Below are 24,942 nucleotides of genomic sequence, written 5' to 3'. Positions count from 1 at the left end.
AAAATGTGAGAATTAGAGGACAAAGCATACTGGGAAAATCTGAGTTTTTCTGCTGTACCAGACAAGCTAGAAGGAACAGTCTGTATTAATTTTATGAATGCACAAATAAGCAACTGGACTGTTATTTCACAGGGGGAACCATTAGTTGAAAGGGCACACAGTGTGTATGCTCCAAATCTAGAAATGAGAAAGCAGCAAAGATGTTTATTAGTGAATTTGCAAGCCTACCAGCAGAAAGAGTTGATCCTGACAAAACTGTGGCAAAAGGGCAAAGTATTAAAAGCAGAAGATGTTGTTGTGTCTTTCGGCTTTTCCCGGTTAGGGGTCACCACAGTGTAACTCCGGTCCACTAATGATTGGCAGTAGATTTTTATGTGCCGAGTTGCCAGCCCTGACGCAAACCTTCAACGAAGGTACACCCATTCACGCACGTCTCCACACAGAAGACGCTCTAGCTGAGAATCGAACAGGACAACATCTTACTGTGAGGCGACAACACTACCGCAGGACCACCACCGCAGTATTAAAAGCAGAAGATAGTAAAGTATTTTTGGAAAATTCACTGTACACCAGGCAGAAGAGAAACAAATTTATTCCAGCAATCGGGGCATGTTGAGAGGCAGGTGTGAGATTCAAGCTGCTGTAATTAGTTGTCAGTTGTCTTCATGGAGTGTTTTACCTGGAAGAGCAAAGTCAATTTTTGATGCAGAACAGGCTATGGAGGAAATGCAAAAGATTATCAAAGAAAGAAGGAGCCATCAACCAGACAGGCACTCTGTTTCTCATTCTTCTGATAATATAGCACACGGAGACTTTGCCAGTAAAACCTTTTCTACTGTTCCAGAGGAAAATGCATTGAGAGATAGAGAAAACCACAGTAGATGACTAGAAGAATTTGGAGTACTGTGAAAGTGAACAGGAATATGGAGCTGGGAGATGGAGATGAACTGGAAGAAGACCAGCAACACAGAAGTTAATGTATAAATGTGAGACTGCAAAACATTGACTGCATTTCTGAGATACAGCTGTATTTGAATAAGTGGAAAGAGTGGACTTTTTCTGGCTTTGTTAATCTTGTGAGGAACTGAAACACATTTGCCTCACTTCATGCCATTAATGTTTAGAAGGACTTTAAGGGGAGGAGAAGAGGAAGAAAAAAGTAACTGTAAGTAAAACAATTTTTTTTCTCAGCAGTATTTCTATGAAATTTTTCACAGTGTAAACAGCACTATTTTAGTTGTTCTTGTATGTTATAATGTTATTAATGTAAACAGATGCTTTTCTTCCTTCCTCTTCTCTTTCTTTATTTGCTGGTATTAATAAATGTAGGCATTACAGTACAAAAAGAGAAGCAAAAACACAAGAAAAGCTTGACAAAAGCATGTTTAAGTTAATAGGATGTAATCATTTTTGAGGTGGGAGATGAGATGTAAAGGTACACAGATCATAATGTATGTAGCGCTGATATGTTTTCTCTTACATCTGCATTGGTGAATGTCTGGATTAAAGCTCTTGGCTTAATCTAATAACAAATTTTAAGTGAAAGCAAATATGAGAATACTGAATATAATGAAAAGTTTTCCTTTAGCTATAAATGTTTCAGCTTGTCTTTCAGACTGCAACAGAGGAATACATTTTTCTTTTTTCTCTAACTTTTCCATGTAGGCAAGCTGATAATAGGGTAATAAAAGACAGAACACTGGTTTCTTCATGGTTAAATGTTAATGGTTTCTGGCTTTTACATCTGGGGAAGGAGGAATAAGGATAAAAAAGAACAGACAACAAGTAGAAGCACAGGCAATGACATGCACCTTAGCATGGATAACTTCAATTTCAGGTTAATTAGGGCCTATGCTAGCAACTGCCTATTTGGCAAAAATGTTCCTATTATGAGGGTTAAACTTCATTATTCGAATACATCCATAGGTATTTAAGTTTGTATCAAGTTAAAAAAATTATGGGGGGTGGAGGGTTTTTATTAAAACTAAAAGTGACTTAGGTTCCAATGTTAATAAGAAAAAAATGTATAAATGATTAACTTGCCAAAACATTAATGGGTGCTTGTATCACAAAAGCTGGAATTAGCCATTTAAAAAAGCTACCATATATAATAGGTGGGAATAACGACTTCTTACTATAATGGCAGCACTTTCCATATTATCATGGAATATCAATGGTCTCACAGGTACAGACAAAAAGGAAAGAATAATTAATTATATTAACAAATGCAGAGTGCAAACAGCAATGCTACAGGTGACACATCTGGAAAGAACTGAACAAATGAATTTGATAAAGAAAGGTTTTCAGGATGGTTAATCAGTGGAATACCTGGGACAAAGAAAAAGAGGAGTAGTTATACTAATTCTTAGAGAAACTCCAGTAGTGACAGAAGAGGATAAAAAAGATAATATTGGCAGATTTGTGGTACTAAGGGGCTACTGGCAAGGGAGGAGGATTACACTGGCATTTATCTATATTCCACCTAAAACTGCTGCAATGGAGCTTTAAAAATTTGGGAGAAATAATCAGCTTTCAGCAAGGAATATTACTTATAGGTGGGGACTGGAATCCAGTTTAAAACTATGAGGATACATTGGGGGACTAGAAGGGAAATATAACAAAAGAGGTTAGATTTATGAAGAAATATATAAAAATATTTGGTGTGAAAGATGTGAATTCATTTGAAGTAACCCAAGAGAATTTATGCATTACTCCCCAAGGTAAAATAACTGGGCTAGACTTGACAGAAATCATACTTCACAGGAACATGTCCATTTAACTGAGAACTCTGACACACATCCAATAACAATTTCAGATCATAGGCCAATAATTGCTAAGATAAAAAGTCAGGGCAAGGAAGTAAAGATGAGACACTGACTCTTCCCCACCTACCTTGAATTTAAGGAATGGACAGTGGAAATTATATGGGAGTTATTAAGGAAAAGAGAACATACTACAGAAGGTATAACTAGTGAGTGGGATAAAATGAAAGTGGAGTTTAAAAATAGGGTAGAAATAAAAGAAAAAGAGGTCTGGTTAATAAGTAATAAGAAATAATTAGAGGGACTGACAAAGGCTAAACAAAAAATTAGGGATAATATGCATGAGTTTAGAAAGATTGCTGCTAAGCAACTGTTTTTTATAATAAATCCAGAGCGCAAAAATAAATAAATAAAAATGGCAAAATGACTTATGCAACAAAAAGTAGAAACTATTGTTGTCAAACTTAGGAAGTTTATAACATAAATAAATAAATAACCAGAGATCCTGTATAGGTATTAGAGGCATTTTGGAAATTTTATAAAACAGAGATGTGGAAGGTTAGAGGTAGATGAGACTCAACAACTAAAACAGTTAAAATAAGAGATGAGATAAAAATGGTGTTTTATCACCAATCTACAAGAAAGTCTCCAGGAAAGGATAGTATTTTGGTTGACATTTGGGAGTTAGGAGGGAATAAATTGATGCACATCTGGAAGGTTTTGTTTAACAGTATTTAAAAGGGAAGGCACCAACATCCTGTAAAAAAGCTGTGAGGGGTGTAATACCTAAAGATGGTAAAGACCTATCTGATCCAACTTCATATAAGCCCATTTCAATCCTAAACCATTATTGTGTTTATTTCTATAATGGCTAAAAGAATGGCAAAGATGATGCCAAAACTGATAGATATGGACCAAGGTGTGTTTTTTTTAAAGGGGAAGCAAACATTTGACAACATTAATAGAATGATGATGATCCAGAGGGAAGCAGACTGTACGAAAATACCTCTGTTATTTGTGGGTTTGATGCAGAGAAAGCATTTGACAGAGTAAGCTGGGTTTTTTTGCAAGGCAGTGAAAGCATTTGCATTTCCTACTACAATAAGGTTAATTGGAAGGATATATGAGGAATCAGAGGCAAAAATCAAAGATCAAAGGTTCCTCTCTTAAAAGTTGTGTCTGAGCAGAGGAACCAGGCAAGGGTGTCCTCTTTCGCCTTTGTTATTTGCATTATATTTAGAACCACTGGCAAAGAAAATAAGGGACTCAGAAATTCAAGGATATAATTGGTATGGTAATCAAAAAAATTGGCTTTATTTGTAGATGATATTATTTTGCACCTGATGGAACCAGAAAAAGACATGTTGGTGTTGTGGAATATTCTGAGACAGTATCGTTTTTTTGGAGGGATATAAAATTAATGAAGATAAAACAAAGGCTAAGGCTATAAACTATGTATTCACATATGAATTGATCCAGCAATACCAATATTTTAAGTGGCAATGAGAAAATCAAGTATTTACAACTATGAATTAAAAAGGATTCAGTCATAGCAGCTAAGGATATGTAGGAAGAGATTAAACAAAAGATAATACAAAAACTGAGAAACTAGAAGCTCTTGCCTATGGATATGGTTAGCATGATACAAGCAGTAAAATGTTTTAGTCCCTTTAGTTTTATATACAGGTCAGGCAGACGAGAAGGTGTGGACAGTAATAAAGAGTTGAAGGATTTTATTTGGGATGGGAAGAGGGAAAGACTCAAGTGAGATGAGATGATCCTCCCAACAGAACAAGGAGGTTTAGGATTACTTGATTTGAAGGGATTCTTTAGACATGCATAATTAAGGCTCTTATACCCAACACAAGCAGAAAGGTACAATTCCAAGTGGAATGGGATGATAATGATGAAGCAGAGGGGTAATTCAAGAAATAAGGAAATAATGGAATTTTAACAATGTAAAAAGTCCAAAAACACCAAAAGCCTGGTACCCGAAAGCTGAACACAATAACTCCTCGGCTCAAACAGGTAAAAAAGATTTATTGTTAAATACGAAACAAATGCAAAACAAATAAAAATCCACCAAAAGCTCCAGGTTAAGCGCTTTCATCTGGCAAAGCAGACTTCATCAGAGCAGACTTCATTCATGTTCTGATGAAGTCTGCTTTGCCAGATGAAAGCGCTTAACCTGGAGCTTTTGGAGGATTTTTATTTGTTTTGCATTTGTTTCGTATTCGACAATAAATCTTTTTTACCTGTTCGAGCCGAGGAGTTATTGTGTTCAGCTTTTGGGTACCAGGCTGTTGGTGTTTTTGGAAATAATGGAATTTTGGATACAGATCCTCAAAGAGAACAGCAACAGTCATACAGAATATTATAGTCATAAAGTATCAGAAATTATACTGAGAACTAAGTCAACACGGGAATGGAGAAAGGAGATTCTTTGATATGGATGACTGCAATTAGGAGCACAGAGAATAGATAAGAAGGGGCTTGAATTTAATGGAGTAAGCTGGCAATGGAACTAGGTAATGGGAACAACGAATTAGAGAAGGAAAGGTAATACAATGGGAAGAGGCCAAGAAGACATTTGGATTGCAAGCTAGTGATTGCCGTCCCTATCAGGGATTGATATCAGAGTACAGACAAAGAGAAAGGGATAGGGTTGACTTTTAACTGACTCTAGAACAGAAGCTGCTGTTAAAAAAGGGATAATTACTAGTGCATTCAAAATATTGCACAATAATTATAGGAATCAATCAGAGGAGGTCAGAAATGATTGAGAAGAGAGATTAGATATGCACGATGGGAGGACCTATGTATGGCTCCCAAATATGCAAAAAAGTCTAGAAGATTTAGGATTTTTGCCTGGAAGTGTTTGCATACTTTTATACCCCAGGCAGACTCCAAATAATTTTTCCTCAGGTAAATGGAAAATGTTGGAGGTGTGATGGGGAAGAAAGAGGCAAGTGAGAACTTATATTTTAGGAGTGGAATGAGTTGGCAGGCTTTAAAAATTCCCTTTGAGTACTCTGTCAGGAATACTTGGCGATACAGGATGTGAACTGCCTAGAAGTAGTAAGGCCTTGTTAAGTTTAATTCTGATGACTGCCAAAAAAGCAAATACTACTAAATTGTAATGAAAATCTAAGCAAAGTATACCTGAAGTAGTGAATACTGTAAGACAGATAAAATAAAAGAAAGTGGGATCTGTAGAAAAGGGTAGGAGTAAATTATAAAAAAATGGAAATTGTGGGAAAAAATACATGCAGAAAATGTTTAGGGTAGAAATGATCTTTAAGAGAAGACAGGAATTTAACAATTTATGTAATGTTCCTTAGAATGTAAGATATATACCAATATATGTGATGCATAATGTTTGTATATGTGAACTTGTTAATATGATTTGGTTACTTTTTATATAACTGTACGTTTGCCTGTGTCATAAATGATAATTCAATAAAGGTGTTTAAAAACTACAGATTTCCCATTAAAAAAGAAAAATGTTAAGAGCATTTAACCTTTTTATGCTTTAGGTTGTAAACAAAAGGCAAATCTGACAGAATCTTACTTTGTGTTGTTCCTTAAGCGCCAAAAAAAAAAAATAATAATAAAACACAGGAAGTACGGATGCCCTTTGTAGGGAATCTGTCTACCGCAAGACCATTTATCTTTCCTGACAGCCATAAGTAATGTTTATAGAAAATAATTACGCAGAAAAAGGAAGTTTTCCCAATGGGGACCCTAACCTGCCCAAAACTGAAGCTGAAGCCAACTGTCATTACTCATATGTTAAGCTGATGAAAAGTCTGCATAAGCATACATATGGCAGAAAAGTTCTGATTTTTGGCAAGCCCATGCATCCTTCATATATCAGTACATACTCCAAGGCCAGGCATATGTTGCTAATGGAAGGAGCCCAAAGCTTTGCAGACTAGATGGATATCAGATATCCTTTGTGGGATATGTCACATATAGTTATGGCTCATGAAACAGTGACCAAATGAAGATCATCATAAGTTTTTTGCCAAATGATTCTCAAGCTTCTGGGTTAAGAAAGTAGATGGCAATGGCATGATAAGCCACAGTGATCTGCTTTATGACTACATACTAGGTCAGTCTGATGATCAAAACTGTGACTGGGATCTAATCACACACAGATGTAGTAAAAGTGAGTAAATCACAACAATGAGGTGCTGGTAGTGTCAAAAATCTTGGCAGGTGGGGCCTCAACAAGTCGTTCCCTTTTTAAATACTGTAAGCATCAAGTAAATCTTGAAAGTGTTCACCATCAGCCATTTGGCAAATTACCATTTATATCAATGCTACCTTCCAAAATGCATAACCCATCAATAAATGGGCTTTCAACAATGCTCTTCACACCTCAATACAAACAACTCGTGCTTTTTATTTCCTTCTAATCATACCATTACTACTTAATAACTGTATCCAACATCTCCAAACTCTTCCCATCTTCCATTCAGTCTGCCAAATCTCGCAAGACATACAAAGTACATTTCTGTCAAACAGCAAAATGCTGATAACACAATTAATACTACCACTTCTCCTAGGATTTCATGCCTTAATATCAAGCTCTCATACCCCCCAGATCTAAACCTATTTTTTCAGCTTGCTTAATCATATTGAACTACAGTCTTATAACCCCTACCATCACAACCACTTCATTAATCTAAAATATTTAAAAGCCTACACACATTTCCCCTTAAACAAATACTGCCTCTTAACTCATTACATCAGAGTGATGCCTCCAGGTGCATCGGCAGTTAATGCCTACTGATGCCGCTAGGTGTCAAATATTGCTTGCTCATATTTGCATCAATAATTACAAAGCTATCTAGATTGGTTTCCAGGAATTGGAGCAGGAACGGTTAAAAAACACTTACATTTTATTTCCAACAATTATAAAGGAAATCTTATACTGGGAGGAGACTTTAATTGTACCTTAGAAGCTTCTGAAACCACCAAGAAGTCTTTTTGCATAGCAACTATTTCAAAATCCTTAAAAAGATGGATTGATTCATTTCATTTAATAGACACTTTTAAAGTAAAAGATGATAAATCCTTATTATTTTCCCATAAAGACCATAGATTTGGAACACAAACCAGAATAGACAAATTATTCGTAGTTCAAGATTTATAAACAAAAATCCTCAACTTCTGAATAGTTCCATACCCCTTCTCAGATCATGACTCTCTGATAATGAAGCTCCAAATAGAGTTTAAACCTTTAATCCTCTCAACTAGAACTTCATCATATATCACGAAAATTAAAGAATTCAGACCCTGGATGTTGTCAGGACTACAATTATTTCTTGAAATTAATAATACAACAGAAGTCAGTAAAGTCATGGTTTGGGACTCATTAAAAGTGTATTTATTTGGTAAGACCCTTAGCTAGTACAAAAACAAAGTTAGAGAGTGTGAATCTGAATCTTTAGACTTGCAAACCAGACTCTTGACAGCAAATTCTAAAAAAAAATCAGAATTGTCCAGAAGTAAAAAAAACAAATAGAGGAATTAAATTAAAAATATAATGAAATTCTAACACACAAAACTTGTCTAGCCTTGGAAAAATTAAAAATAAACTCATTAGCCACCTCCCCAGATATCTACATAACTTATCTACAAGAATTAAAATGCAATCTAAAGCAAATAACATTAGTAGTATATATCATGAAAAGAAAAGGAAAAAAGTATCAGATATAGGAGACATCCCTGAAGCATTTTGGTTCCATTATATGGAACACTTCAAAAAAGAAGATTTAGATACCAACCAAATAAACTTGGATACAAACCTTATCAATATAAAAAAATCCCGAAAACTTAAAACGAGACCTACAAAAACCTATATCCTACAAAGAAATTGTTGACAAGATAAAAGAAAGCAAATCTAACAAAGCTCCAGGGATAGATGGTATAATTATAGAAATTTACAAACCCTTCCCTTCAACAGTAATCTCCCTTTTTCATAAAACTTTGCTACAAGTCCAGTCAGAAGCAAAAATACCACCCTCAAGGAAATATTCTCTCATAACACCAATTCTAAAAGTTAATAAACCATCAGACCTTTGCACCTCATACAGACATATATCATTACTGAATAATGATTACAAAATATTCATGTCAATCCTAGCTAACAGAATGAAAATCCCACTTTCAAAGACAATTAATAATGATCAAACTGGATTTTTATATAACAGGCACACACATGATAATATTAAGAGGATACTTACTCTTATAGATTATGTGAATAAAGAAGATAGAGAAACACTTGTAATCGGATTAGACATAGAAAAAGCCTTTGATTCCCTCAAATGGGAATATCTATTTAAAACTTTAGCATTATTTGAATTTCCTCCTCCCTTCATCTTATTACCAAAAAAACATATATATTAATAACTTAGCCTACATTAAATTAGGTCCTTTCACCTCAGAATCTAGCCATATAACGAAAGGTACTAAACAAGGATGCCCCCTTTCACCAATTTTATTTGCTTTGGCTATAGAAATACTTGCAGAAATAATATGCAATAATCCAAAAATAAAAGGAATAGAAGTCTATGACCAGTACATATCTAAAATAATGTTTTTGCTAATGATATTTTATTAACCCTATCAAACTCCAGAGAGTCATTAGGAGAACTAGAAGAAGTAATGGAGAAATTTTATAAGATTTCAGGTCTACACTTTAATAGATCAAAATCAAAATTTCTATTTTTAAATAAGAAAAAAGAACTACAAGTTACAGATAAATCCATCATAGGAAAACAAGAACTTAAGCTAAATTATTTAGGAATAGTGTTATGCAAAAATATAAATGAAACAACATTAATAAATTATAAAAACATTATTGAAACAATAACATATATACAGAAAAGTGGAACAAAATTATATTAACTTTTGAAGACAGATTGCAATTAATAAAAATGGTCTTATTGACAAAAATACTATATGTAGCATTAGCAATACAGTTAATTCCTGAAAGATGCATTCTTAAAGTAATAAACTCATATTTAATAAAATTGTTAAGGTATCCCAAAAAGAACAGAGTAGCTTTAACTCATCACATTAGACCCTGGAAACAAGGAGGATTGAACTTCCCAGAAATAGAAAGCTCCACGTGGGTTTACAGAGTGGTCCTAGCAGCAAGGAACTCGAAAAAGCGACTACCATCTGGATTTAAGTAACTTTGCTTTTTTCCACTGGAAATAGCTTCTGTTGCTTACTTTGAACTAGCCTGAACTGTTTTTTTACTGATTACTGCATTTATTTTAAAATCTGCACTTAAAGTTACATTTAGTCGAATTTAATCGAAAGTTTGCTTGTTTGTTTGTTTAACTTAACTGTGGAGGCTGCCCACTAAAGTGTGCTAGCCTGTGTAACTAATTTATCACTGTCTCTGCATTTTCTGTGTGTTTCTACAAAAAAAAAAAACAAAAAAATTATCCTTGTTTTCCCGCCTTTCTCGACTAGTTTAGACCAGTATACAGGCATTGCTGTATTCTGGGCTGTAGTGTAGTTCCTGTGTTGTCCATTACCTTACTTGGATAGAAGGAAGTTTCTTTGCTCACCAGTGGGAGTGGGGAGCCTTGAGCAGCCTACCTGTCCTTGGGGGAAGTGACCTCAGCACAAGAAGCTGTAGTAATTGGTTGTTTTAGGACCATTCCTAGCTCTTTTGTAGTTCACTGCTTAAAATCCGCCTCTGGGCATTTTTTTCTGGCTATACTGCTCAGACAAGCTCCACGTGGGTTTACAGAGTGGTCCTAGCAGCAAGGAACTCAAAAAAGCGACTACCTTCTGGATTTAAGTATCTTTGCTTTTTTCCACTGGAAATAGCTTCTGTTGCTTACTTTGAACTAGCCTGAACTGTTTTTTTACTGATTACTGCATTTATTTTAAAATCTGCACTTAAAGTTACATTTAGTCGAATTTAATCGAAAGTTTGTTTGTTTGTTTAATTTAACTGTGGAGGCTGCCCACTAAAGTGTGCTAGCCTGTGTAACTAATTTATCACTGTCTCTGCATTTTCTGTGTGTTTCTAAAAAACAAAAAATCAAAAAATAATCATTGTTTTCCCGCCTTTCTCGACTAGTTTAGACCAGTATACAGGCATTGCTGTATTCTGGGCTGTGGTGTAGTTCCTGTGTTGTCCATTACCTTACTTGGATAGAAGGAAGTTTCTTTGCTCACCAGTGGGAGTGGGGAGCCTTGAGCAGCCTACCTGTCCTTGGGGGAAGTGACCTCAGCACAAGAAGCTGTAGTAATTGGTTGTTTTGGGACCATTCCTAGCTCTTTTGTAGTTCACTGCTTAAAATCCGCCTCTGGGCATTTTTTTCAGGCTATACTGCTCAGACAAGCTCCACGTGGGTTTACAGAGTGGTCCTAGCAGCAAGGAACTCGAAAAAGCGACTACCTTCTGGATTTAAGTATCTTTGCTTTTTTCACTGGAAATAGCTTCTGTTGCTTACTTTGAACTAGCCTGAACTGTTTTTTTACTGATTACTGCATTTATTTTAAAATCTGCACTTAAAGTTACATTTAGTCGAATTTAATCGAAAGTTTGCTTGTTTGTTTGTTTAATTTAACTGTGGAGGCTGCCCACTAAAGTGTGCTAGCCTGTGTAACTAATTTATCACTGTCTCTGCATTTTCTGTGTGTTTCTACAAAAAACCCCCCAAAAAAACAAAAAAAATCCTTGTTTTCCCGCCTTTCTCGACTAGTTTAGACCAGTATACAGGCATTGCTGTATTCTGGGCTGTGGTGTAGTTCCTGTGTTGTCCATTATCTTACTTGGATAGAAGGAAGTTTCTTTGCTCACCAGTGGGAGTGGGGAGCCTTGAGCAGCCTACCTGTCCTTGGGGGAAGTGACCTCAGCACAAGAAGCTGTAGTAATTGGTTGTTTGGGACCATTCCTAGCTCTTTTGTAGTTCACTGCTTAAAATCCGCGTTTGCACGGCTTTCCGCGGTCGTGCACATAGCGCAGCGCCAGTTAAACTTGGTTAAACAAGGTTAAACTTTTTCTGGCTCCGCCAAGTCTGCTGTTCAATTTTTCCCTTAGAACTGTTCTACTTGCAATCTAAACAGCCTATACTCTATCTGAAAAGCTCAGCATTTGCTCCTAAAGCATTTTTTACACAGGTAAAGCACTCTTAAACAAAAGAAAGTACTTCATTCACCTAAATCCTGTTGAGTACCCATTTCCCTATAGGTCCTTTCTGACTCAGTTACACAGCAATCTTTTTCACTATTTCTAGCATGTCGAAGGGTCAGTTGCTGGCGTCCTCTCCTGTTCAGCTGGTGAATCTGGGAATCTTGAGGCAATGTTACAATTGCCTCATGTACACAGACAACCCTCTCCTCCTCCCAACAAATATAAATATATGCGAGAGATGCAACTATATAGCCAAACTGGAGGCTGAGCTCTCTCAATTCAGTACTGGCAAGACCAGTCAGGAGGAGAAGGTAACCACGCACACCACAAACCCAGTCTCACATAGAACTATCACAACTGCAAACCAAACACATAAACACAAAAACATACTCGGAGGCGCTGATTAAAAATCTACCAAAACAACAGAGGCCTCCAAAGTAGACACCCAAGCAACCACCACCTCAAGACATATCACATGCAACACACAGTTCACAAAGTCAGTGTGCTAAACAGTCACAGCCCTTAAGGCCAAACAACATGCCAGACACACTTGTAATAGATGACTCCATAGTCAGACACACTGACGTCCCGCTCACCAGACTGAACAAGGAAAAGGTCACAGTAAGCTGCCTGTCGGGAGCTAGAATCCACCACATAACACAAGCACTCAGGTCACTCCACAGCAAGTACAAATATGACTCAGTCATTGTACATGCCGGTGTGAACGACCTGAGACGTTCCTCCCTGGACTACATGAAAAGAGATATAGAGGAGCTCTCTGATTATGTAGCCCAGGCCAGTATGACCCTGACCCTGAGCAGCATCTTACCCTCACCAAGAATGATGCCACAGTACAAAGACAAAATGATCAGCTTTAACAATTGGCTTAATTACTGGTGTCATTCTAAGGGGATCCAATGTCTGTCTGCTTGGGATGACATGCTTGACAAGCCACGCTGCTTCGCAAGGGATGGCTTGCACCTGTCACCCCTGGGCTTCCGGATATTGGCCAAGGCTCTTGCCACCTCCATAGTGCCTTTTTAGGCAAGGCTCAAATGACAAACCTACCACCCTAGAAAACACAAGTGGAAAAAACTAAGGGTAATGCTGCTCAATGCCAGAAGTCTAAACCTCAAGATGCACGCCCTCGAAGCCCTCCTCAGTATGGAGAACATCGATGTCTGTGCAGTGACTGAAACCTGGTTCAAGGCTCCTGAGAGCACCCCAGCACTATCAGGTTTTACCTCATATCATGCTTTCCGGCCCCAAAACCTGGACCAAACCACAAAAGGAGGGGGAGTATCCATTTTCATCAAAGATACCCACACCTCCAGGTTAGTGGCAACGCACGAAGCATCGGAGACTATCCAGGTGCAACTAACCATAGGCAAAACTGCCTTACAGTTTGTAGCATGCTACAGACCACCCCCTCAAACTCAGGACCCCACACAGCCTTCCTGAAGACACTGGAGAGTATGAATGTCTCTCCAAATACCATCATTTTGGGAGACTTCAACTACCCAAACATAGACTGGGAACATTACTCAAGCCCCAACACCCTAGCCCAAAGGTTCCTAGAATTCATAAACTCAAATGCAATGGAACAACTAGTCACCATTCCCACAAGAGGAGACAATATACTAGACCTGATCATCACAAACATGGGGACAAAATGCTCCACACTGGAAGTATATCCCTCTTTGGTAAGATCAGACCATAAATTAATCTCACTGGAAATCCACATCCCGCCCCCACCCCTGCACAAAAGACCACAGTGAAGAACTTCTCAAAAGCAAACTTCACACTTCTTAAGACTGAAGTGGTATCCTTCAAGGCCCCTGGGCCAGTGGAAACCACAACCCACACTGCTGAATCCTTTGCAAATGCCTTCTATGGGCACCTTCAAGAATGCATGGATCATGCAATCCCAAATAAAACCAAGACCTATTCCCCAAAGGCAGGCGCCGGTCTGGTGGACCCCAGCCATAAACAAACTTTACAACAGGAGGAGGAAGCTACTACATGACAGAGCAAAATCCCTAAAAGGGAAGGCATCTCTGATCAGTACTAGCAAAAAACTACGATCACTCATAAAATCATCCAAGGCCAACCTTGAGAGAAAAATCGCAAAAGACACAAAAGACAATCACAAGGCCTTCTTTAGCTATGTTAGAAACCTGGGTGGAAACTCCCAGATATGCTCAGAGTTAGTCCAAAATGACACAAAATACACTGAACCCACTGACATTGCCAACATTCTGGCAGACAGGTTCAGTGCAAATTTCTCCTCCCTCCCCAAAAGGAGAAATAACTATCCCAGTAGAGTGTAGCCTCCCTAACATCTCAGATGCCCAGGTGAGAGCCGCCCTCTCTAAAGCTAAAAACACAGCATCAATGGGACCGGATGGTGTCCCAGGCTGTGTGCTACATGAACTTCAAGAGGAACTAAACCCACACATAAGGCTGCTGTTTAATCTTAGCCTTACCACAGGATACGTACCCAAAGAGTGGCGTACGGCAACAGTGGTCCCACTTCACAAAGGCGGTGCTTCTACGGACCCTGGAAACTACCGCCCCATAAGCTTGACGAGCCTGGTCTGCAAAGCTATGGAGAGGATCATTATGGAACTCATAAACAAAGACATTGGGGACCTACAGACATTGGATCCTACCCAATTTGGCTTTGTCAAGGGCAGATCCTGCCTTTTGAACTTGGTAGACTTTTTGAAACAGTCACTAAGGCCATTGATGAGGGTAAGGCAGTTCACACAGCCTACCTTGACCTTGCAAAAGCCTTTGACACAATACCCCACTCGGGCATCATAGACAAACTCACCAGCTTAAATGTAAACCCATATGTCACAAGATGGGTTGCAAACTGGCTCAAGGACAGAACCCACAGGGTCAGAGTTGCTGGAGCTATGTCAGACTCTAAGCCAATCACAAGCGGTGTCCCACAGGGCTCAGTCCTGGGACCCCTCTTGTTCGGCATTTATTTTTCCGAGGTACAGGCAAACATAGGAGGACTGTGGCTGACAAAGTTCGCAGATGACTGCAAACTGGGCGCCATAATTGATACTCCAGCGGACACAAACATTCTTCAGAGAAGCCTCATAGAAACGGATAATTGGTGCCAGAGCCATGGCCTTAAGCTGAACGCCAAAAAATGTATAGTCATACCCTTTGGGAAAAACAAGGTACCGACAAATTACCACATAGGTGGTAATCCATTAACTACGGAAGAGGTAATCAGGGACCTAGGGACCCAGGTTGACAGTAACCTCTCATTTGACACTCACATTGCCAAAGTGGTTAGGAAGACCTTTTATATTGCCCACCTTATCATGAAGGGTTTCACATCTAGATCAAGAGAGGTCATTGTGCCCCTGTACTCTTCTCTTATTAGGCCAATGATTGAGTACAATGCCCCATTTGGGATGTATCTCACCCGACAGCTGCAGCAGTTGGAAAGACCCCAAAAGTTCCTCACCAAGAGGATAAAGGGTCTTAAACATATGTCATATGCTGCCCGACTGAAAAAACTCCAGCTCTATTCAGTCGCATACCGCCTTCTCAGAGGTGATCTGTGCCTGACGTACAAGGCCATGTCCAATCCGGAATTAATGGACATGCTCCACCTCAGAAAATCTAAATCCATCAGAGCCACGAGAACAAGAGACTTAAACCTCAACACAGAAATAAATAAGACGTGCTGGAGGGACAGATTCATAACCCAGAGGCTCTCTACACTCTGGAACAGAATCCCAGTCCATGTTAGGCAGAGCCCCTCACTGACTCTATTCAAGAGAAATCTCGACGAGTGGATGGGAGATCGTAGGTTTACCCCGGGGGTCATCTCTGTGTCACTACTAGCCAGAGGCACAGTAAACTAAACCCTAAAAGGGCATAGTATTCTCATCCTAAGGGGTGATGAAAGCCACACACACTCTGGCTAGGCTTATAAATGCCCTAGGGCAGATAGCCTAGTACGAACTTATGAACCTATATATAAAATCATCTGTGCTTAAAACTACAGTAGACTGGATAAACCCAAATAATTTTGCCAACTGGAAAGAATTAACAATGGCTATATTAACAAATGAATTTAATCTGTTAAAAAATGTAATAGTAGACAAATCAAACAAAGTATGCAATATAATATAACAAAACCTTCTAAAACAACACTGATTAATCATTACATGAATTCCTTTAGGAAACTTATCAATGCAAACAGATTTAAAACTTTGGTTTGACCTTTTAACCCCATTTACCATCACTAAGAACTTTCCTCACAAAATATATAGGGAAACAATAACCTCCTGGGAACAAAATGAATTATGCTGGTTTCAATGTGTAAATAAATTAAATGTTTTAGATATACACATGATAAAAAACTGCTTACAATATTCCAACACAGGACTGGTTAACCTTATAAAGCATTCTAATGAACACTCAAGATTTATGCAGATTAACTAATAATTCCTCATTTAAAGATATTCCAAATCTAATAAGTTTTCTGTATGAATTTATATATAATAGCTGTGAAAAGAAAAATTCCATTTCAAATCTATATAAGGAGTTAGTAACATATAAAACAATTCCCAAACCATCATACTGACAGTTCTTAACAAAAGGTTAGTCATTGCAGTTAACAGAAGAAATTAAAAATAACATCTTACTATCAGTTAATTACACCTCTAACACACAGTACGGGAACTATTTAACTGGAAATACTTACATAGAGCATTTTTAACACAAGATAGAATTAAAAAGATCAGTACTACTACAAATGTTTTTTTGCTGGAGGTGTGAAAAGTCAAATAAAGCAGACTGGATTCATATTTTTTTTATGAATGTTGTTGTTGTTGTTTGTCTTTCATATTGGAATGGAATCAATCATTTTTTACAAGCTTTATTTAATGAATAATTTACCTTAACTAAAGTATTGATTATACTAAATGTAAATGAAGGTCCCTACCTGAATAAGACAAATATGTATTTGCTATGCACAATACTTGCTATATCTAGGAAATGCATAACCAGAAGGTGGAATTCAAATACACTCCCGACCTTGGAAGAATTCTACACTTTACTTAAAACAAGTGCATCGATGGAAATAAAAATCAAAAAACTACGAATCTATCCCAGGCCATTGGTAAATAATCCTTGGAAGAAAGTTATATCTTTGTTGGACACTGCAATAATCAATATTGTATCTCGGATAACTGATCTGTTAATTCTATATTTAATAGCATACAATGTATATAATTGAACGTCAGGCTATTGTAAATATTGTATATAGTTGTTTAAAATGTTATTTAAAAATATTATGTAAATGTTATTTTAATTGAAAATAAGAAAATATTTGAGGAAAAAAAATAATTCCAAAGCCATGCTATGTACAAGGTTTTAAAAGATTTCATCTTAAAGGTTACACAATAGCAAACTCAATTGCATTAATATTTGACCTCTTTCTACTGCAGGTAAACAGATATTAATGGTTGTTTTTATGATATTCATTTATTTTGATATAATTTTCACATTTTTCTAAGTATCTCAACATCCAACTAACACAGACAGAGCTCCCTAGCCTCATATGAAAGCTCTCAGCTAGATGAATAACATGCTGCTGATAATATGTGTGTAACTTGAGTGGTTGCTGAGATATTGTAAAAAGTTTACAAAATAACACAAATGTAATAGTTACTGTGTTTACTGTGACTTATAAAATACAGTTTAAGACATAGAATCTAAAGAATACTGCCACTACAAAAATAGTTTGTGCTACAGAGTTTGCCATTTATACTTCTTTCATAACCACTATGGTACCAGAGATATGAACATTTGTTTGAAATGTGAGGACATAATTTGATTCTGTCAAAAGACTTAAGCTCCGCCCATTGGAAGTTACAGTGCAAAGTTCCTGAGCTCCATTGGAGTAACTGAATTTAAAACACAGTTGTACTTATGCAAACTAATAAACCATACAAATCTCACACACACGCTACTACTCATCTTTTATTGTGTTGAATCATACATACTAATCTTGGCCGAAATATTACAACTCCAACATGCTACTTCAAATTGTCACCTTAGTGACAAATGCCTGTGCAATAAAAGTGAATAATTACATGAATGGATTACATTTTACAAGTCCAACAACTTATAAGAAAAAAAACATCAGTATAAGGCAAAGAGATACTACCTGCAGGATACAGCATGATCTGAAATGACAGACTACTAAAAAGAACTGGTATAATCTCTTTACTGTTTTAAAATAACCTGTTAACCCCATTCCATTACTCTGCACAACTCCTAGCTACCTTCAAACTTACCACTTATGAAGAACTTCAGTTAACCACAGTCTGCATCCCCACTAATCCCATCAACATTAATGCAGATCCTGTAAAAGACATCCTGTCCCTGATAATATCAAATATAAAACAGGAAATGTTAATATTACATGATGTTAATACAGACTGGCAAATCAGTATCCTCACAGTCATTAACAAAATTGCTCCCTGAAATCTTTGGTCTGTCAGTTGATATTAGACCCAACTAAAACAGACACTCGAACTGGAAATAGAAGCATATTAGACTGGATCCTCACCTCAAATTCTTCTTACATTATGCCTACTGGTGTCCTTAACGCTATCAATGATCAACTGTCCAGCTACCTAATATGGGAATATTCCAAAACACAAAAAAGAGCATCCATTACCTGGTCCACAGCTAAAAAGCAATTTAATGCCACACAGCCACAAAGCAATGTAATGCCACTGACTTCAATAATTTAAAGCAGTCCAGCAACTAGACACTTAAAATATCCATCCCTTGATTTAGCAGCCTCCTACTTCTTCCAGACGTTCCTAGGGATTTTAAATGTAGTGACATCCTTAATAAAGGAAATATCAAAAACACTCCTGCTCCTTGCCTTGGCTTCAAAATAAGATGAATGATGTCAAAAATCAATACAGCCTGGAAAAGTTGGAAATTTACATTCTTCTTGTACTGCTAAGTTATAGAACTCTTAGAATCTTAGAAAAAATCACTATCCAAAACTTAAAAAAAAGTTACTATCAATTATAAACTGATTATAGTAAAAAAATCCCACACTTTTCTGGACCTTCAATAATAAACTGCAGACCTAGGGAAAAATGCAATCAAAACCACCCTTCACGTTTCAATCAGACATTAATGTAGCCTTCATCCAATTATCTACCTTTCTTCAATACCCCCACCATATTTTTTTCATGCCCATCCATCAACCTGACAGCTCTACAAGACTATTAGACCCAAAATCACAACACAATAATGTCATCATTCATCCTGTATCTGTTCAAACTATTAGAAAACTGCTGTACAAACTAAAACCAGCCTCTGCATCTCCAGACACTATCCATCTAGAATAGTTATACCTTTGCTGCAAAAATCTTTGCCTATCTTACAGGTCCATAAAAGAGGAATATGTGCCAGTGTTATGGAAGCAATCATACATTATTTGCAGACACAAAGGTGGACAGGGTATTAGTATCTGTAATCACAGATCTATAGCAATTATATCCCTTAGATCTATAAACTTCAGAAGTCTATACATGTACATGAAATAATCTACTCTCTCCAATATAACATGACTTCCAGCTAGGTTGTCCCTCAGACTCAACACTCCCATCCTTCTTCAATACATCACACATTACGGTCTTCCTGGACCTCAGTGAAGCATTCAACACTGTACCCAAGAGGCTCTCTGACCTAAACCTCAGCTGCCCTACACTAATCTGGTCTAAAAGCTATCCAGACACGCTAAACCTGCCAAATGGAAGGACGCCTACTCATTTATTACTAACACTGTAAAGGTCTCTCAGAGATCCAGCCTTGAATTTCTATTTTTAATATATATTCATCAAGAATATGTACAACATTTTTGATAAGAGCTCTGTCATTCATAGGTTCATAGGTTGGTACTAGGCTATCAGCCCTAGGGCTTATACAAGCCTAGCCATAACAATTCCCTGGCTATTTCTTCCCACACTATTTACTTCCCTGGACCCCTGTCTAGCAGGGCGACTGACGTGATCCCGGCGGTGAATTTCCTTTCTCCCATCCAATCGTCAAGGTTCCTTTTGAAGAGGGCCAAAGAGGCACTCTGCTTGACATGTATGGACAATCTATTCCAGAGTCTGGGGAGTCTCTGGGTAAGGAACCTATTCCTCCAGCACGTTTTGTTTATTGTGATGACAAGGTTTAGATCCCTAGAGCGTGTCGCTCTGAGGGATTGGGATTTCTTTAAATGTAGCATGTCCAACAGCTCTGGGTTTGACATGGCCTTGTATGTTAAGCAGAGATCACCTCTGAGTAGACGATATGCGATAGAGTATAGCTGGAGTTTTTTAAGGTTTTCAGCGTAGAGCATCTGCTTTAGGCCTGTGATTCTTTTAGTGAGGTATTTCTGCGGCCTTTGCAGTTGTTGCAGATGTCTTGAGAGGTACGTACCAAATGGGGCGTTGTATTCTATTAATGGGTCTAATGAAGGATGAGTACAGTGGGACAATGACCTCCTTTTTTCTGGATAAAAAGCCCTTAGTGATGAGGTGTGCCACACAGAAGGATTTCCTGACTGTTGTGGTGATGTGGTTATCGAAGGTGAGACCACTGTCCATCTGTGTCCCGAAGTCTCTTATCACACTTTCGGTGTTTAGTGTACTGCCACCTATATGGTAATTCACGGGTACATGTTCCTTCTCAAAACTATACATTTCTTGGCAATGAGCTTGAGCCCATGGCTCTGGCACCAAGCATCTGTTTCTGTATGGCCCTTTTGTAGAGTATCCACATCATTTGGGGATTCAATAATGGCTCCCAGTTTGCAGTCATCTGTGAACTTTGTTAGCCAGAGTCCCTTAGTGTTGGCCTGTACTTCAGAGAGGTAGATGCCAAACAAGAGGGTCCCAGGACTGAACCCTGAAGTACTCCACTTGTCTGGAGATGGATTTGGAGTTGGCTACTTTTACAGTGTGGGTTCTATCAGTAAGCCAGTTAGCAACCCACTGGGTGATGTAGGGATTAATGCTCAGCTTAGTAGGTTTATCTATGATTCCAGAGTGGGGGATGGTGTCAAAGGCCTTGGCAAGGTCTAGACAGGCTTACCCTTGTCCATGGCTCTGGAGACTGATTCAAAGAAGTCAATCAGGTTCAGGAGATAAGATCGGCCCTTCACGACAGCAACAGCTTAATCCTCACAACTACTGATTATGCCATTCCTGCCTATCACTTTTCTGTTACACAACCACAGTAGTTAGAAATGGCTAGATTCAAATAAATTCCAGTCCAAGTCTACACTCTACAGAAATGTATATTAACCACTCAGGTCAAAGATACCCACACAACTCTGAAACTCTTAAGATTATGAAACTACACCTGACATTAGCATTACCTTACTATAACCTAGGAATAGGTGCAACACACTAAACATCTAGGGGTCATCACTGACAACAAAATAAAAAATGACTTCCATGCCATCTACATTGTGTGTAAAACCAAATGAAAACTAGGATCATTATTCAAAATTAAGCCATACCTACCTCTAGTAGCACAAACTCTTCATATGCAGTTCCCACACATTCATAGAAACCTTATGAAACAACCACATAAGTGCTACAATAAAATGCCAAATTTGCCACAAACCTGCTATGAACAGCACTCCAATGTACTGCACTTTGCCAAGGAAAATGTCTTGAACTCCAACATGCTCTGATTCTTCATCAGCTCATAACTGATTAAGAATCAGAGCATGTTGGTGTTCAAGACATATACACTCCTAATAGACAACTCTGATCACATCATCAAAACCTAAAACTCATTATTAAATCCAGCAATCATTATAGTGATTCCCTACACACATCTTACATAGCCAAATTATGGAACTTCTAAGGTAAGAAAGGAGTCAAGTACAAAACTCTTCTTGTAAAAAATAAAATTTTGCTTTTCATCATCTTGCCACTGCCACATCTAACAGTTCAGTTCAAATCCTCTCATTAATTTCAATTACCTCTGTCCAGCAACTTATTCTTAATCCACTGCATTAATCACCAACGTTATATTACCTCTCCTTCATGCTTTACCTACTACTGAAATATAATTTAATTCTACCAAATTATGATAGTTTATGACTTGCTATGGCTAATGCCTATTTCAATAAATCTTATGTACTGTTACTTTGTTGAGTTTTAAATTATAATGGAACTTTTCTCCCTGGGACTCTGGTGAGAAGCTGCTATTTTAGTCCAGACTATCTCAGTGAACAAATGCAAATATATAAAATAACTAAAATGTCTCGACACTCTTTATTGTCCCTGATTTTGCCACATAATAAGCACCGTCCTCCAAGAAGAGAAAATTATCATGAAAGTTGCAGAACTTACTTCTGTGTTACTTCTGTGACCTTGGGCACTGTGCCATGAACTTGATTAAAAAAGTGCTCTCTCTGACTAGTCTCTAAACTGCTATAATTAGTGTCAGAGGCAGAAGTTTAACTTGAGTAATTTGTGTCAGAGATGAAAAACTTGCTTATGTGCTGGAAAGGTAGCCCCCAAACCTATATAATTTGTGCCAGAAAGATCTGGTCTTTGTGTTAGTAGCCAATTCCTCACACCAAGATAACTGATGCTAGAAATGGATGTCTTCACTCAGTGCTAATGAAAGCACCTCTTCCCTTCCTCAGATACAATTGATAATCATCAGATACAGATGATTCCCCTCAGTTGCAGTGGCCAGACTTCTGAAACTAAGCAAATGCTGCTACAGATGATATCTTATATTCCATTTGCTGCAATGACACAGATAAATCAATTACTGCCAAAAAGTTTCTTTTCCTTGGGCTGATAGGCTAACACCTTTAAAAAATTAAGAAAGATATATGTATGCCTATTTTAAAATATTGTTACCACACCGTAGCAGTGATTATTAAAATAAACATAACTGCACTTGAAAATAAGAAAATTCTTCTGTTCAACTGTTCAATGCAAGGGACTCGTATCAAATTACCTATTACAAAATTCTGAAGCCAAACTGCCTACACCCCTGGAAAAGCATTATTTCCACACCAACACACAACACTAGAGGGCATTACTGCCCTTACAGAACTGGCTATCTGTTAAACTGCTTTGTATTTGTTTTATTTCCTGATGTAAAATAGTTCCACCAACTAATGTTTCAAACTTGCTGTGGTATATGTTAATTCTGGTTGCAATAAATAGTTTAGATCACAAATATAAGTTATGCAAGCATTTAACATCTACACACACACACACACACACACACACACACACATACACACACACACACACACACACACACACACACACACATTCAGAATAACAGACAGACACACACACACACACAGCACTTTGCTGAGAGAATATAACCTCAGACATCTCCTGAGCACATGAATTAAAAAAAAAATCATAGAATGCATGGCTCTGCAACTCCCCCCAACCCTTTACTGTCCCTGATTTTGCCTCATAATGCTGAATTATTTATCCGTTTCCTAGTAAATCACTAAGTACTAAAGCCAGTCAGAGGTTCCATCTGCTTGACTTGGTGGTAGCCCAAGTGGATGCAAAGATCCTACTGCACCTATCAAAAAGAGTAGGGGAGATTCCCCTGATGCCCTGGCCAAATTTCCCCTAGTAGTGTAAATACCACTTGGGCCTTTTCCCTGAAAAGAGGCTACTACTCTAGTGGGAACAACCTGGTTAACAAAAGATAGATAGATAGATAGATAGATAGATAGATAGATAGATAGATAGATAGATAGATAGACAGACAGACAGACAGATAGATAGATAGATAGATAGATAGACAGACAGATAAAGTAAAAACAAGTAAAGCCAGACATTAAGAGTTTCATAGTTGCTATTGCCTAATGAATCCATGCTAACAGTGTTAGAGTCAGCACTATGTCTCCCTTTCTTGCTTACCCTTGGTTTCTCTCTCTGTCTTTCTCCTTGACTCCAACATGCATACACACACACACACACACACACACACACACACACACGTGTACATAAGTGCAGTTTTCTTTTAATTTACTTTTCCTTTTAGCTTTATGCTTGCTATTTAACAAGCATAAAAATGGTGGTGGTTTGTTTTACTGTCCGGGTTTCACTGGAACATAATATGCTGCTGTGAGGACTTGTTTTTAGCAGGCATTCCCTATACATAAACAACCTGCTGGAGACTGTTCGCTCTTCAATCAGGGTGAAACGTACAGTTTGACTCATCTCTAGAATCCAATAAATAACAGTTCTGCTTATGTGGAAGTCATTGAGCACTGCCTCACAACAGACATTAACGAAACAGGTCTGCTAGCCTGAGGAAAATTTTCATATTCAGAGTAGCTAATTAAAAATAAAAAAATACCAACTGATGCTGACCATACGGGGTGTCCTTGACTACTATAGTATGACAAGGTTATGTATTATTCTGTGATATGGAAATGTGAGCTCCTGTATCATATACTGTAACATAAAAAACAGTTTGAAGTATCTAAGCAGCTGCTGCACAATGCAACAACCAAGTTTGCAGCAAGCAGACAGAGTTAATTTAACACTTTTCAGAAGTTCAAGTATCTCTAAGCAGACAAAAGAAAAATGAATATTTAAAGTGAAAGATAATGAATATTAACAATTCTTCATCAAGTTCTCAAAATAGTTTTACACAGGGAAGGATGGCCTCTCAAACTATGAATCCGTGTGGCAAAAGAATTCCTTAACTTACAGTCCTTTAGAATTGCACACCTCTACCTATGAAGGCAGTTGTAGTTACTTTAACAAAAGGTACAGACCTGCTCAGTCTTAGAAACTGGTCCTTGAACAATAGAATCGTCACTATCAGTTAATTCACCACCCTCTACTTTGCGTGTATCACCACCTAAAAAAGAAAAAAAGCAACATTAAACTATCTATTTACATGACACTTCGTCAGTCATATGAAACAAAGAAACTGTCA

General features: G+C 37.6%; 1 protein-coding gene across 1 annotated transcript in view; it reads right to left on the bottom strand.

The window, feature by feature from the left end:
• The window catches only part of RPGRIP1L (RPGRIP1 like), a 1,932,928-nt gene that overhangs the window by 437,140 nt on the left and 1,470,846 nt on the right, over positions 1-24,942 (bottom strand). The window contains 1 exon segment of the mRNA XM_044082016.1: positions 24,779-24,864. Within this exon segment, the coding sequence (XP_043937951.1) occupies positions 24,779-24,864 (86 nt within the window).

The sequence above is a fragment of the Protopterus annectens genome, chromosome 8.part1 (assembly GCF_019279795.1).
Source record: "Protopterus annectens isolate FY-2018-M chromosome 8.part1, PAN1.0, whole genome shotgun sequence".
Lineage (NCBI taxonomy): Eukaryota > Metazoa > Chordata > Ceratodontiformes > Protopteridae > Protopterus > Protopterus annectens.
This window is presented reverse-complemented; position numbering and strand designations above follow the sequence as displayed.